The 16,402-nt window shown below is 49.1% G+C and overlaps 1 protein-coding gene across 2 annotated transcripts; it reads left to right on the top strand.

Moving 5' to 3' along the window:
• The first annotated feature begins 1,018 nt into the window (after positions 1 to 1,018).
• Positions 1,019 to 7,525, top strand: LOC102576170 (BTB/POZ domain-containing protein KCTD12). Of its 2 annotated transcripts, none has more exons than XM_014609908.3 (2): positions 1,019 to 1,087; positions 4,125 to 7,525. In XM_014609908.3, exon 2 carries the CDS (start codon positions 4,149 to 4,151, stop codon positions 5,037 to 5,039), a length of 891 nt encoding a protein of 296 aa, XP_014465394.1. In that variant the 5' UTR covers positions 1,019 to 1,087; positions 4,125 to 4,148; the 3' UTR covers positions 5,040 to 7,525. The 2 variants fall into 2 exon arrangements, with proteins under 2 accessions (XP_014465394.1, XP_006276436.1); XM_006276374.4 differs by having other exon boundaries at positions 1,083 to 1,166.
• Positions 7,526 to 16,402: the final 8,877 nt, after the last annotated feature.

The following is a 16,402-nucleotide window of genomic DNA, read 5'->3' as shown; positions in this document are numbered from 1 at the left end:
GAGGGGTGACAGCTGGGGTACTGTAGCCTGGGAGATGGAGCACCTCAGACTTCAGTGAGGATTGAGTTGGTCATCAAAGCAGCTGAGGGTCTGGCCAGGCTGTCTCACAATCATAGAAAATAAGGGTTGGAGGGACCTCAGGAGTCCTCGGGGGTGCTCTACTGCAGCCCCCTGCCCAAAGCAGGACCATCCCCATCGACATCATGCCAGCCAAGGCTTTCTCCACCCGGGCCTTAAAAACCTCCAAGGGCGGAGATTCCACCGCCTCTCTGCGGAGCCTTTTCCATGCTTTGCTGCCCTCCTGGTAAAAAAGCTAGTGTCTTGCCTGCGCTCCCACCGCGGGCAGGGGTGGGCCCACACACGTTCAGCGGGCAGCGCACCCCTGACTGATGGGCAAACCAAGAGAGGTGGCGGTGGTGGGCCCTGCTGCCGTGTGGGGTGCCACACTGCTCTCAGGCGTGGGCCAGGGGGCGGCTCTCCGTGCCTCGGTCTCCACCGCCCACCCGGCTTCTGGCAGTGCTTTGAGCTGGGCCTGTGCCTGTGCCTGTGCCTGGCAGGCAGGGCTGGGGCTCAGCACCCACACGCTGGAGGAGGCCGGGCGGTGGCCGAGGCAGCGGCAGAGACAGGAGACGCGCTCCCCGCAAGGAGCCCCGGGGCGGGCGTGTTGCACCGCTCCGCCACGTGCGTGGGGCAGCGGGCTGGCGGAGCAGGGCCGCCCCATCTACCTCCTCCCTGGCCAAACCGCGGGCCGGGCCGGGCCGGGCCGGGCCGGGCGGGGGGCTCCCTCCAGGGTGCGGCAGGGCAAGGCCTGGGGGTCGCGCCTGGAGCTCAGCCCTCGCGCTGCTGCGGGCGATCACGGCCGGGGAAGACGCGGCCAGGCCTGCCCCGTGAGCCGGCCGGGGGCCAGCGCCAGCAGAGGGCGAGGCAGGCAGCACCCCACGGCCCCGGCCCCGCTCGCCCGCTGTCGAGGCAGCAGCTCTCGCAAGCCGCTGGCAGGGAGGGAGCCGCGTGTCGTAAGACAGGAGGGAGGCGGAGGCGGAGGCAGAGGCGGAGGCGCAGGGCGGGCTCTGGCTGTCCGCGATAAAAGGTAGGAGCCGGGCCGGGCGCCGGAGAGGGGGAGTGAGCGCAGCGCAGCGCGGGCCGGGCCGGGCCGGGGCAGCGCGCAGGTAACTGCCCCGCTCTGCCGCCTCCCGGGGCTGCCGCGGGCCGAGGGGACGCGTGGGCTGGGCGCACCGCGGGGCGGCGGGAGCGGGAGCGGGAGCGGGGCGGGCGCAGGGAGGGAGGTCGGTCGCGGCGCCCGCTCGCTTTGCCTCTCGCCCTTGGCTTCCTCGCTGGAGAGGCGGGGGCCGCAGCCCGCCCGCTCCTGCCAGCGCCTCGGGCCGAGCGAGCCTCGGCTCGCGGCCGCGCCCTGCGCCTCGGCCAGCGCCCTGCCCGGGCCCGAGTCTCCGCGGGCCGCGGCCGGCCGCCAACTTCACGCGGCCGCCCGGGCTGAAGTTGCGCCCGGCCCCGCTGAGCCCAGCCCGGCCTGGAGGGCCCCCGCCGGCGGAGCCCTGCTCCCAGCCCCAGGGAAGGAGAGGGGCGCGGGACCTGGCAAGTGCTTCCACTGCCCAAACAGTTTCGGGGCTGGACCCCCCAGGACAGGGCTCCCGGCCTCCAGGGGCTCGGAAACGTCCTTCACAGCACTGAGGAAATGGCCCTTGTGGAGAGCGGCTTGTAGCTGCAGGGTCCTCCCGTCAGGGCAGCAGGGTAGCGGGGCGCTCCGTGGATTTCAGACTTCGAGCCCTCTCTTGGTTTTCTGGAGCTTGATCCAAAGTTGGGGGACCGTCCCACCCACCCACCCACCCACTGCTCCTTGGCTGGTGCATTGGCATCTGAGCTAAGAGTTGCTTTCTGCCAGCTGAGCACAGCTGAGAAAGTCTTCCCATGTCTTCAGTGAGCTTCAGAGCGCCCCTTTGCAGCCATCAGCAAAGTGACAGTCAGCAGGTTCCATGTTTCGGGGCAAGCCGTGCTCAGCATCACAAAAAGGGCGAGTAGAGTGCAGCCCCATAACCCTTGGTGCTGTTGTGCTGCCCTTACATTAGGCTGGGAGAAGAACCTGGCTCCAAAAGCCTCCAGCTTCCATAACAAATGTGTTGCCTTCATAAGCAAGCAGTGTTTAGTTTGTGTCATTACCGAGTCCAGCTGCACAGTGGAAAGAGAACCAGCTGTGCTCCTTCTGCCTTTGCCCTTGCCTGACACAAGTGGCCTGGAACTGCAGCTTGGCCCACAGCGCTTCCTTTGGGGGAGTTCAAGCACGTAGCTGTTGCCTCCACGGGGATAATGGCACTCGCAGTTTGTGCCTGGCAGGAAAGAGCTGCTGCGACTCAAAGCCACAAGCAGTAGATCTAGGAAGTCAGAAGCTGGTGGTTGCATGATTACTGTTTTCACTGTAGGTGTGTGTTGTTGCAGCACAGGCTTGTGCCAAGTGAAGAGCAAGCAATAGGCTGTGTTCTGATCACTGTGTGAGCGGGAAGCGGAGGTGAGGGGACTCAGACTTTTAAAAACTTTTGCTGTGTCTTGTTAGAAATAGAAAACAGTGTGGAGGAAGCCAGCAGCCTCAGAGCTCAATTCAGAATCCTAGGCCGTAGCCCCCCCCTCACTGCAGTCGGTTTTGGGCTTTGCAAAGAGAGCATCCACCTGTCTGTTGCATTATTATCTTTTACATGACTGGTATTCAGATAGCAGAACGGGCCTCTGGGGAATACACCCAGTGTAGGGTAACTAACTGTGAGTGGTGTAAAGTCGCTGTAACAGTTCTGTGCAGTACTCTCACAGCAGCGCTCCTGTGCTCTCAAAGCCCCACTGCGAAGGGGTGCGAGTGACGCCTAAAGGAAAGGAAGTTACTTGAGTGCTTTTTTGTGTAACCATTTTTGACTAACAGAATGGTCCCTGGGGACATGGACAATCAAATAGAAATTAGAGTGTCTTCAAGGCTGATTTTAACTGACACCAAGGGTTGGGCAGAGCCCAAAGCCAATCCTAAAATATAGATTTATAACTTCCTATCTTTGCCCCTTCTTCCTCCTCCCAAGTTCCTTCAGCAAAGATAGTTCAGCCAAAACTGATCATCATATTTCATATCTACTGGTAATATTTGGATTTCAAACAGCCAAAGTTCCAGGTTCTTCAGAAGCTGGATTTGGTGATATGACCTTTCTAAAAGCTATTCAGTTTGACTGTAGAAAGCACACTGTAAAGCTTCACTTTGTGCTGGAAATAAGAGTTTATTTAAATATTTATAGGGTTAACATCAGACTCGGTGGTGGTTGGTGGTCCATCGCCTTCAGTGGAATTGTGCCTTCTTCCACCTGTTTCAAATTTTGTCCGCGGCATCTCCATCAGATCCTTTCTGGGCCCATAAACAAAATGAGGATTCCAGAGGGATTGGTCATTTCTGTGCGTTAGGAACTTAACATCACAGTTGTACTTCCTGGAATAAATCTTCATAGGAACATCCAGTGTCAGGGCAGAAGTTTACTCTGGGGTTACCTGAAAAGTTACCCCTTGTTGGTGTTCTCATGTAAGTATCCCTTGAGGGGTGTCTTACCCTCCTCAGGGAGCTGCTCCTATCCACTGTCAGACAACATACAAGGCAGATCACTAGTCAGATCAAGTGGGTGACAGTTTCTATGTTGTTTAAAAATACAGAATAAATTGACCGATGTCAGCAAAAACTCTCTCATTGAACTCTCAGTCCACAGAATAACCTGAAATTGCTCACTTGGGCAACAGCCTGAGGAAACAGACGGGTGTTAGAACGTGCCCTGAAGGTCAAATGTGACATCAGTCATATCTTGGCTGGGGAGTCAGTTTTAGAGGCATGGGTTTCCCCAGCAATGTTTGCCACTGAGACGCCATGATTTGGGGACAATAGCAAATTGCCCAGCCGACTTCAAGTATCTCAGAGACAGGGGTAGGCTCTGAGGTAGGCAGTGCACCAGGTGACCTTAACTGATGCCCTTCCAAAAATCACTCAGATGAGAAGGGCTGCAAGATCCAGATGCATAGAGGGTTTTAGAAAGGAGCACTGTGTTGTGTTGCCTGGTGTATTTAACATCATTGTGGGCTGTTGCTTGCTTTTGCAGTTGAGAAGGAGACAGTGCCTCATCATGGCCTTGGCGGACAATGCAAGCTGTGCCAAAACCAGTGAGGAGTTCCCTTTCCCAGAGATCGTGGAGCTCAATGTGGGTGGACAGGTGTACATCACTCGCCACCCCACACTGGTCAGTGTGCCCGGGTCACTGCTTTGGGAAATGTTCACCCAGAAGAACATCCGTTCCTTGGCCCGGGACAGCAAGGGTCGGTTCTTCGTGGACCGAGATGGTTTTCTCTTCCGCTACATCCTGGATTACATGCGAGACCAGCAGCTGGTGCTGCCTGACCACTTCCCAGAGAGGAGTCGCCTGCAGCGGGAAGCTGAGTACTTCAAGCTGCCAGAGCTTGTCAAGATGTTGGCCCCAAAACTCAGCAAGCAGAACTCCATTGGGGATGACCCATGCCAAAGTGACCCGGAGGAGCTGTCGCCCAATGCTGACACTACCCGCAATCTGGCCTCTGCCAGTGCTGCCCTGACCAGTGCCGGAACTGGCACCCCTGGGGGCTCTGTCACTGCCAGTGGGGGTAGTGCAGGCCCGGATATCCGCAGATCAGGCTTCATCACCATCGGCTATCGGGGCTCCTACACCCTCGGCAGGGACAGCCAAACAGATGCCAAGTTCCGCAGGGTGGCAAGGATCATGGTGTGTGGCAAGACCTCGCTAGCCAAGGAAGTCTTTGGGGACACCTTGAATGAAAGCAGGGACCCTGACAGACCCCCAGAGAGGTACACCTCCAGGTACTACCTCAAATTCACCTTCCTGGAGCAAGCCTTTGACAAACTGGCTGATGCTGGCTTCCACATGGTGGCATGCAACTCTACAGGCACCTGCGCCTTTGCCCATGACCAGACAGATGACAAGATCTGGACCTCTTACACCGAATATGTTTTCTACCGTGAGTGACACTTACCAAAAAACCAAACCAAATGCAAACTCCCCCCACCCTTCCTGTGCCGGCTGTTTTCTTTAGAACATAGACATCCGACCCTTGAACCTCAATATTACTTTTTCCTTTTCCCTTTACATTTTGTTTTTCCACGTTGAACCCTCTCCGACTCCCTCTTGTACCAGTTGCTGAACACCAACCTCCCCTCTTTCCAACTTCCAGCAGTAGCCAACTGTAGCTCCCAGCCCTCCTTGGATTTGTGGACTTGGACATTCTTAGATTTGGGGGGGGGGAGGGAGGGGAACAAATGTGTTCGTACTGGGGACAAACTGGTTGGGATTTTTACAGCCGGAAAAGCAAAGAGACACTGAACTTCAGCCTGGTTATAATCATAATTGGAGCCAATTCCTGGCCTCATCGCTGTATCTTATCCTTTACAAATCTAAAAAATGTGCCATATACACTGTAGTTGATTTGCTGGGGAATGCAAACACGCAAGAGGGATATTGGTTTGATGTTAAGGAGCAACGGGGGAGCAAAGGAAAAAGAGAGCCTCAGCATAGATAGGTCGCCATTAGCCTGTGTAAGCAGCTTAGCATTTTGACCGTCAGTGCTTGGAACGGTTAGAGAGAGATGCACCCCATGTTCACATCTTTGGATGCAAAACATTGCTGCTGCCCTGAGATGCCTTCTCAGTTCCTGGGCTGAGGTGCAGACACATGCTTCTGCGTATATACCCCAAGTGGGAAAAGGGCCTTGTACACAATGGGATGTGTTATAGATCTTTAGGCCAGTTTAATGTCTGTCAAATTTTTACCTTCATTTTCCCCTTACTTAAAGTAGGAAAAAGATAATTGGGCTTCAGAAGGACAGACTTTGATTGCTACAGTGAGTAGCATTTTGGTTTGACCAGAGATATGACTTTTATTTAAAGATTTAAAATGAAATCTTAAAAAAAAAAAAAAAAAAAAAAAAGTCTTTGCCACTTTGGTGGCAACCTCTCACTAGGTCTCTTTCTAATTGCGGCGCTCTGCTGTCTGCAGGCCTGAGGCTGGCTTCTGCTTTACCATGCCTGGGTAACATGTAATAAAGGAACAAAAGAGACCTGCCTCTGTGTTAATGTGCTGATGTGAAAAGAAGAAAAACTGGTGCCCCTCTTCATAGTGAAAGGATGTGGAACCGGTTCTTGTCCACAGTGCAAGTAGATTAGGGTAAGAGAACCAGCCAGACACAAAGCATTATAGCATGGACCTTTCCTTTGAAAGCATTTTTACTTTCCTTTGAAGGCAAATATTGGTGATACCTGCAATTGTGGAATGAATTTCCCCTCCAGCCACTTGTCCTCCTGTCGTGTTCTGACCCTGTTTTCCTCCTCCAGTGCTTGCTTTCAGACCCTTCCTTCCCAGCTTTGCAGTTCCAGATAGAAGCTATTAGATGATTACTAGAAATCAGTGTTCCTAAGAGCAAGAGATACCAAGCTAGTTGGGGTCTGATCCATAGCTCATGAAGGACAAAGGGAAGTCTTCACCTGATTCACAAATGGGCTGCAGGTCAGGGCCTTATTGTGCCAGCAGCTGCCATGCAATCTTCCCTCTGAATCCTGACCTGCAGGCCCAGGATTTTGCATAACTTTGCCAAAGCATCTCTGTCCTGATGTCCCATTTCCCCACTCCTCATTCCAGACCTGGTTTTTCACACGCAGTTCTGCAGATGCCCCTCAGTTCTGATCCACCATTGCTACTGCCTGCTTTGCCAGAATTTGCTAGGAGCCTGTGATTGGAAGTCTCCCTCATTCCTGACCCACAGTCTACCACTCTATTCCTGTTCTAGTTGGCCAGCTAGCAGAGACTGTCCTAGAAGCAATACACGTAGCTTAAAAAGATTAAGATCATCGTATCACTTGGCTCCAAACCAGAGTTTGGGTAGTTTGGGTACAACTGGGGGGAAACTGTACTGGTGGTTTCTTAAGAGCCTAGTGGCTTTAGTGTTCTCTTAAGACATTATGTGGAGGAAGAATTCACTAAGTTTATAACTGCTCACACCTTCCCTTCTTCAGTGATTTTTCAAAATGGGTATGTTCTATCATTTGCCACAAGTCACTGTTTTTCCATACTAGAAAACTTTCACCTAGTTTTAAATTCCTTTAAGGGGAGGGGGAGGGTAGTAAAACCTTGAAAGGATTTGCATGTGGGAGGGAAGCATGGTGCTGACGCACTCTGAAAATCCTATGGTAATTTCCATGTTTATTTTCTTAATATTTAAACGTTCTCCTAGAACACTGGCAACTAGAGCTGATTAGAATATGGAGCCGGTCCTCTGGGAAATGCCAGCATTTGAAGTCAGAGTTTGTCCTGAATCGGGATGAAGAAGCAGTCTCTTTGAACGCAGTATTGCACTCTGCACATATATTGAAAGGGCCATATCTAAATGAAATGTGCTATTTTGATAGTGATACATCACAGAGTATAATTTTTTTTTTTATTAAAATGAAATGTCAAAGCAAGACCAGAACTCAGACCACTTTCATTTCAGTGTTGAATTGTTTTAAAGCTTGTCAAATGTCATTACAATTGATGCTTTCTGCAAAATACATTGTAAGTGTGCCAGCACCAGCAGTGGTGCCCTCAAACATGCTGTGCTGGGCAGGCTGCTTCCTGAGCTGTGAGCAACATAGCTGTGTCTACATGGGTGGGCTAATTGGCACCATCATTCATTAGTGCTAAATTAGCTTTCTGCAAGTGCCATACACAGGCAGCTATACTGTTTTCAGTTTAGGAGGAAACCATCTGACAGCAATGCAGTGTGCTTAAGGGCACTATGGCCAAGGCCAGAAGCGTGCCACCTAAACATGGCCTTAGATTTCAATGAAATAGATGTTCCGTTGGAAAACTGATACCAGGTTTGTTTTGACTGGCATAAATGGTAATTTAAATAGCGTGATTTAGCAAAGGTGCAGCTGACTAATCTAACCCTCAAGAAATCCCATAAAAAGTTGTGCATAGGATAGAGCGGGCCACTCCACAGGAGATAGGCACATTTGAAAATATCACCTGAAACTCATGTGGCTCTAGATTAATTCCTTGTCCATCCTAAGGATGTAAGAGAGAGGGATCCTTTTTATAAAAATAGTCCTTTGGAAGGGATGTTACTCTGTGAGGCAACAAAGGGTTTGGGGACTGGTAGGCAAAAGGAGGGAAAATTCATTCAGATGTTCTCATCCCTTCATATTCTTGGTGCATGACATCAGTGGCTGAGCAAAGGGCAAAGACTGAAAGAGTAGAGTAAATTATTAAAGTGTAATGAGAAGATCTTTTCAGTTTTAAGCATTTGAAGGAGAAACAAGAGTTTAGAAGTGTTTTGCATGCAGAGTGAATGCCTTACTGGCAAGCCCCCTTTGCTCTGTGTCTGCATTTCTGTGCAATACTTTAAATATTTAGCTTGTAGTCTGTCCACAGTTATTAAGCCTGGACTTTGCTGTTTCAGAGGAACCTGGAAAAACTTAGCTATCTGAATGTTTATATTAATGTTTTCCTATGAGCTTTCCTCCACCCTCACCTCAAACCAGGCCAGAACATATATGCGGCTGAAGCAAAATCAGGTTTGGTCACACCCCAGTAATTTCAGCCATCAAAAACTGAAGTGCTAGGAAGTCTTCACAGAAAAAAACAATGTTTTTACTGGACTGTGCTTCAGTAGACCTGGGTCCATAGAGTCTTAGTGGACAGACTGCTGCAGTCATGGTTTGATATTTAGTTTGACATCGCATACTGCTTTTGGAAAAGCCTGCAGTCTTGATGTAAAGGTTTTCAGCGATGCTGAGCCCAGCACTAGGGGGGCCAGAAAACAAGAATGCCATTTCATGAGAAGGGCTGAGGCTTCAAGCTCTCATTTTTCCCTGATAACGGAATCAAGCAAAACCTTTAAAAGAATGGGTAAAAAAAACTGCTTTCCCCACCTCCTAAACATCTGCTTCTACTCAGACAGAGCAGAAGCTTGGATGCTGGCCTCCCACTTCCCCAGGCAAGCTGCCCAGTCAGCAGGCGATTTGGTATTCTGGGGTGCATTTATACTAGGAATTCCAGAACCTGAGAAACCTTCCAAACAAGAGCAGTCAGAACCAGGTTGTTTTTTTTCAGGGAAACTAAAGTGTCTTATAAAAAGTCTTCCTAGCCTCTTCCAGCCCTTTTCACCACCACCCCTTGGTAAGCTGTGGCCCTTGTTACTTAAGCATGGGCAGACTTTTGTATTATACCGAGTTGTAGTCCTTGTTCTGCTTCTCAGTGAGATAAATCTCTTCCACCTTTGAATCTCCATTTACCCATTGGTTAAGATGGGGTCAGTGATAGCTGCTAAGGCCCTTTGGGATCTATGGATGAAGAGAGAGGTAGTATCAACTTGTATTATTTTGACACCCATCACTTCACATGATTCTTTGAACCGCCAGAACAGTATGCAATGCGTGCAGGTGTACGTAGCCATGCAGACCTCTGCTTAGTGTTGTCTCATAGATAAAAGCAAACAAGGCAAGCAGAAGCTTTGACCACTGCAATATATTCCTCATTAGAGGGTGACCATTGGCAGAGAGCAGACTCAGTAGCAAAGCCCACTGTTCACCTGTGCAGCAACAGATGACACTCTATATAGAGTGTCTAAAAACCTAAGACATTCCTGACAAAAAACTGCTTTCAAGTGAAGGTTGCCACATTAAGTTACATAGCCACATGTAACGTCTCTCCAGATTAGAAAGCAGTAACTTCAGGATGCCTTGTTTCCAAGTGTTCTAGTATTTAGGTTCTATCATTTATTTTTCTCAGCACTACATTATTTATTACAGCAAACTCAGTCTTCAGTTAAACATCTTTACTGCATTGAAGATCGTCTTCACTGCAGTCATGCCTGCCTGTTAGCCTGAGGGATGAAAACATTTCAGAAGTGTCAAGGGACCACAAGAAATGTGTTAACCACTTCTCTGGGTTCCAGATCATACGGAGCTCCTTCTCCTTCCAGCACCTGCAAACATGCCACAAAGCAGAGAATGGAGCAAATGGAGCTACTCTCTGCTATGATGCATCAGGCTGCCAGCACAGATACCCCTACATGCCCCTGCTCAGTACAGAATGGAGCAACTGGATCCTGGTACAGGAACAGGGATCAGGGAGCAGCAAGGTGATCTTGCTCTTGCAGCAGACACCATTGAGCATGATACTAGAACACTGCATCCACTGCTACTGTCCACTTTTTTAAAAGGATGTGAGGAAAATTGGAGAGCCACAAAAATCATTCTAGGTCCAGCACTAGTCCCTAGCATTGAGAGATTTAAGGGGCTCAGTCTGTTTAGCTTATCCAAAAAGATCAAGAGTGATTCAATTAGTGTTTAAGTAGTAAGGGCTGTTTAATCAAGCCAGCGCAGACGTAAGAACCAATGACTGGTAGCTGAAGCCAGACAATTCCTCATTTGAATTTGTGATTAACCACTGTACAAACCAGCAAGGAAGCGGTGGATTTTCCATCTTGTGAAGTCTAAAATCCAGCTTGGGGCTTTACCCAAGCTTGTTATTAGGCTCAAGACAGGAATAAATAGGTGAGATTCAATGATTATACTGGAGGTCAGATTGGATGATCTAGAGGTCCCTTCTGGCTTTAATTTCTTAACACTGTGCCCACAAGAGAGCTTCTTGGGACTGTGGGAGAAGCAGAGAGAGCAGAGCTGGACAAATGTATTTTTGGTTTGCTGGCAATTCTGAAGTCAAAGGGCTTGTTTCAGGATGAACAAAACTATTGTTCACTTTACCATGAAGTTTTTGGGCCAATGTAAAGGAATAAAGAATCAAACACTATTCTGGAATGAAGCGATTAAAAAAACCAGGATGCTGCTTATTTCACAAGTGTAAAAAGAGCGTTTATTCTGGCAGGTTTGGGAAGCCAACAATCTGCATATGCAATTCACTTTTGGCAACTGCAGGGCTTTTGGCAAAAAGTTTGCCAAAAAAAGTTTTTGCCCAGTATACCTAACTGCAAAGCCACAAATAGAATCTAGGCCCTTAGGGAGCAGTGCTCTATCCATTGAGTTGAGCTATTTTCTTAAAAGCAGCAAGGCGTAGGGCAGCAGTACCCACCGTACAAGCTACTGCCAAAAGCATTTCCTAGGAGACCTTTTCTATGGGCCATATTAATAGAATACTAGGCTGCTTATACAGTGTACTGCAAACAGAGGTCAAAGTCAGTGCCCGTATCGCAGGGCCATCCTCTCCTAGGGGTTTTAGTCACATCTGTCATTTTCATAGATTTCATAGACATTAGGGCTGGAAGGGACCTCGGAAGATCAGAGTCCAGCCCCACACCCGAAGGGCAGGAAGTCAGTTTGGGTCATAGGATCCCAGCAAGATAAGCATCCAATTTTCTCTTGAAGGTGTTCTATGTAGGTGCTTGAACCACCTCCGACGACAGGCTATTCCAGACTTTGGGGGCTCGGACAGTAAAGAAATTCTTCCTTATGTTCAGCCTGAAACAGTCTTGCAGTAGTTTATAACCATTTGACCTCGTCATCCCTGGGGCACCCTGGTGAACAAACATTTGCCAGATACTGGTGATCACCCCTGATAAACTTATAGGTGGCCATCAGATCACCCCCAAGCCTGTGCTTTTCCAGGCTAAAGAGTCCCATAGCTCTCAGCCTGTCATTGTAAGGTCTGTTTTCCTGACCTCTGATCATGTGTGTGGCTCTTCTCTGGACTCTCTCAAGCTTCTCCGCATCCTTTTTGAATTGTGGGGCCTAGAACTGGACGCAGTACTCCAGCTGCGGCCTCACCAAGGCCGAGTACAAGGGGAGAATGACATCCCGGAATTTGCTTGAGAAGCATCTATGGATGCAAGCCAGCGTTTTGGTCGCTTTACTAGCTGCAGCATCACATTGAAGGCTCATGTTCATCTTGTGGTCAATAATGACCCCCAAGTCTCTTTCTTCCATAGTGCTAGGCAGTGTAGCACTGCTGAGCCTATAAGGTTGCTGCAGGTTTTTCCTCCCAAGGTGGAGAACCTTGCATTTTTCAGTGTTCAACACCATCAGGTTCTCATCCACCCATTTGCTGAACCTGTCCAGGTCAGCCTGGATCGCCCTCCTGTCTTCTGGTGTGGATGCTTTGCCCCAAAGTTTGGTGTCATCGGCGAACTTAGCCAGTCCACTTCTGACTCCAATGTCCACATCATTAATGAAGATGTTGAACAATATGGGTCCAAGGACAGAGCCTTGGGGACCCCACTGGTCACAGGGCACCATGATGATTGACTTCTGTCAGTTACCACCCTCTGGGTCCAACGGTGGAGCCAATTTCCCAGCCAGCAGGTTGTGGTTGACCCAAGACCACAATTGGCCAGTTTTGCCAACAGGTGATCATGGGATACCAGATCGAATGCTTTTTTGAAGTCAAGATATATGACCTCAATCTATTCTCCCTTGTCCAGGTGATAGGTCACCTGGTTGTAAAAGGAAATGAGATTGGTCAAGCAAGACCTACCCACAACAAACCCATGCTGGCTATCCCTCAGGATGTGGGTGTTGGCCACTCCATTAAAGATGGCCTCTTTAATAAACTTTTCTAAGACCTTCCCCGGGATAGAAGTCAGGCTGATGGTCCTATAGTTTGCCGGATCCACTTTCCTCCCCTTCTTGAAGATAGGTACCACATTGGCCTTCTTCCAGTTTTCAGGCACTTCACCAGAGTGCCAGGAGTTCTCAAAGATCCGTGCCAGGGGCTGCCATGCTATCCGTTTGGCATGGGAAAGTGTTCATCCCTCAACAGGCTTTGGCTAAAGCAGCAGTCCTTGATAGAGACTATTCAGTAGAATCATCTCAACCATCTGGATGGCCAATTTAAGAGGGCTCCCTTGCCCTTAGGGATATAACTTACTTTAAAGGGCTGTCCATAGGAGTAGGAGCAGGCCTCACTGGAGTTATTATCTACTCACCTGTCTCATATTGCTCAGTCATGTAGGGAGATTTGAAGAATGGTAGCCTTCCCTTGCAAACCTCAGAGCACATCTCAAGGTAGTAATATGTCCTCACTTTAGAAGTGGGAGGACCATGGCAGAGAGGTAAAAGACAAATGACCAGTCAGCAGGACAGCAGACCCAGAGAACCCAGGTCTCCTGAACTGCAACCCAGTGCTCTGAAGCTGCCTTCAAGAATGCTGTGACCCCAAAATCCATCACTCCAACTTGTAACTGTTTACTCCTAGTCCTCACCTTCATGGGCAGGTTTGTACCCATCTCTAGATACAAGTCTTATGACTGTTATGGAGGTGGGTAGGAAATTCAGGCAATCTAGCTGCTGATGTGTCTTCTCAGGGAAAAGTCTGCTCACCACTGGCATGAAAGGTGCATATCTCATGGCCAGCAGGTACCCTGCAAGGCCAGTCATGGAATAAGAAAAGCTTCCTTTCTCCCTCTTGCTGAGTCTCAGCCCCTTAAAAAGGGAAGGATCAAGACCTAGAAGCAATAACTTGACCAAAAGAGAGGGCATCAGACAGCTTGAGTGACCCAAGGATCTGCATTAGTCTCCTCAGAGCCAAGAGATGAAGTTTTCCTATCAGCTCCGGTAGGCAACTCCAGCACAACTGGTGTCCGCTTGAACAGGTTATCCAGTTGTTCCATCCATCAAAGGGCAAAGGGCTTCTAAGAGAGCTACTCTGAGATGGCCATGGCAATGAGGAAAGACTCCTATTAGCCAATTTAGCTTCCTTAACTCCACGGAATGTGTTCTTGTAGCACTAGCATCCTCCTGATTACAGTCCAGACATTTGTAGTCCTGGCCCTTTAAAGTTCTCCTGAGCCTGCAAGAATGGGTTCAGCCTCCTCCCCTCCTCAACTGAGCACAATTATTTAGTGAATTTGCCAGGCAGTAGAAGTGCCAGGAATTTTGCTGCCTTGCTTACTCTTTGGGAAGTGCTATGACCTGGGTCACTTTTATTATCCCCAAGTACAGCTTGGGATGAGGCTCAGAGGGGAAGCAAGCTGCCTAAGGGCACACAAGTCCATTGACCATCTCACGGTCTGATGGCTGGGGAACTGGCTCCAGGGTCGGACCCAAAGGGTACTAGCTGATGGGAACAAATCAGTGTGGTGCAAGGCTACTAGTGGAGCCCCCCAGGGCCCAGTGCTTTAATATCTTCATTAATGACCTGGATTTGGGCATCAGACGCAGACTGGCAAAATTTGTGGATGACACTAAACTATGGGGGAAGGCAGTCACACTGGAGGACAGGCTGGGGATACAGGCCGACCTGGACACACTTGTAAAGTGGGGAGACCAAAACCTGATGGCATTCAATGTAGAGAAATGCAGGGTACTTCACCTTGGAAGAAAAAAAAAAAACTCCCCCCAGAGGTGGTGCAAGCACCTGCTCTGGACTCATTCAAAAGGCATTTGGATGTTTGTCTTGCTGGGATCATCTGATCCCTGCAGACTTCCTGCCTCTGGCAGGGTGGCTGGACTCAATGATCTCACGAGGTCCCTTCCAGCCCCCAATGTCTATGAAATCTATGAAGTCAGTAGCAGAGCCAAGATTGAGCAAGAACCTAGTCCCATGAGAGGATTCTGTTTGGTTTCAGTGGGATAAGACTTTACATTGATCTGAGCAGACAGTGGAGTAAACATCAGTGAAAGATCTTTCATTGCTTCCCCACTTTGCCCCAGTAGAACTTTGGTGGGCCATGGCAGGACTATGTACAGCCTGCCTCTCCAGTTGCTGTGACTGCATATACCCTTTTCTGGCTATGGACAAATACAACAAGGGTCCAGTCATTGGAGCTATTTGCATCTCACTCTAGTCTAGAAATGACCTACACAAATAGAAAGATGAATACAATATACTGCTGGCCCTGAGGCTCCAGGCTACTGCAGGTTTAGAAGACAGATGAGTAACAAGGCTGAAAGGTATTTAAGATGGAAGAGATCTTTTCTTGTGATAGAAGGTTAAGGAGGAAGCATGTTGGGTAACTGGTACCGTATAACTAAGACATACAGAACTCTGCCTCCTAGCTTCTCTGCTCTGGTGACCTTGCCACATGGAGGGGAAGGCTTTGGCAAGATGGGATGGAGAATGGAATCAACTAACCTGAGCCAAACAAAGTTAGACACCAAGTGATCCATGAAAGGCACACAGGACTGGCCAGGAATCTGACTGCAATATTTCATGTTCCCAAGGTAAAAAAAAAAAAAAAAAAGCACTGTAAAGAAATTTGGGAAGGCAGATGAGATATTGGTTTCAATTATGAGACTCCCTCCAGACTCTCAGCCTCCCCTGCTACTCCAGGTCTCATTCTCTCTCTCAGTCCTCCAGCTATGGAAGTGCAGCAGAGCATTGTTCCACAGACTCTCTCCTATTTTAGTTCTTGGCCTGTAGCCAAGCTCAGATGCCCTTTTGACTCAAGGAAGTGGGGTGGAGGAGCTGAGGCCAGCACCCTCTGTCCAGTCCTTGGTGCAGCTTTGGAATCATGGCAGCGCTTGCCCATGCTTGGAGCACTCTGATTGGCTGTTTACGTCAGCCAATCAGAGCACAAATAAAGCATTAGGGACAGACAGACAGACAGACGTAAGCTTTTATAATATTAGAATTTTGCTGAATACACGCCGCTCTTTGCTAATGAGTGTCAGAGAAACTCAATTCTAACTGCAGACAACAGCATAAGAGTTTGGTTCTTTTATGGAATCCCAAATTGTGCATTTGACTCGGGTGGCAAGAAGGGCATTATTCCCCTCCTTCTTTCCAACCCACTTCCCATCAGTCTAGAAACCTTATTCAAGTCTGATTGAGCTTCCTGTTTCTGGCTAATGGAATAATAAGGCTGGTTTTGGTATAATAAAGTGGAGTGAGTTCTGTGGTCTCACACTAAACTCAGCTACACATCTGAACAATTACATTTTGAAGCAATTGCCAATAAGGAGGTTCCGAAAAGCACTCCACCAGATTTAGGAGCTAAGGCCATTGGTTTTCAATGGCACATGGAGTCCCATATTTTGGAAAACTTCCCCTGTCTGAGTTAGTCCGGCCCAGGGCAAGAGACAAATTCCAAGCCACAGAATCCCGAGGAACATCAGCAAAGCCACTGAGGGGCAACAGAGCTATTAAGAGAAGCTTGCACAGCCTCTTTGTGGTATTGTTACCTTGAGCTAGGGCACCTGTATCCTCCCTTACCCAGGTATTTTCAGGAGGACTGAAAGCAAGGAATAGCTAGATTTCCTGATTTTCCCCTACCCTCCAAGGGAAAGGCACGACTAGATGGACATTCTCCTCATGGCTGTTCAGCGTTCCTCTCAGTAGAGGCATTTCCTGAACCAACTAAACAGACAAAATAACATTAGTCAAAAGGGCTGTATACACTG

This window comes from Alligator mississippiensis, chromosome 8 (genome assembly GCF_030867095.1).
Source record: "Alligator mississippiensis isolate rAllMis1 chromosome 8, rAllMis1, whole genome shotgun sequence".
Lineage (NCBI taxonomy): Eukaryota > Metazoa > Chordata > Crocodylia > Alligatoridae > Alligator > Alligator mississippiensis.
The sequence above is the reverse complement of the archived record's forward strand: the minus strand, read 5'-3'. Positions and strand labels throughout refer to the sequence as shown.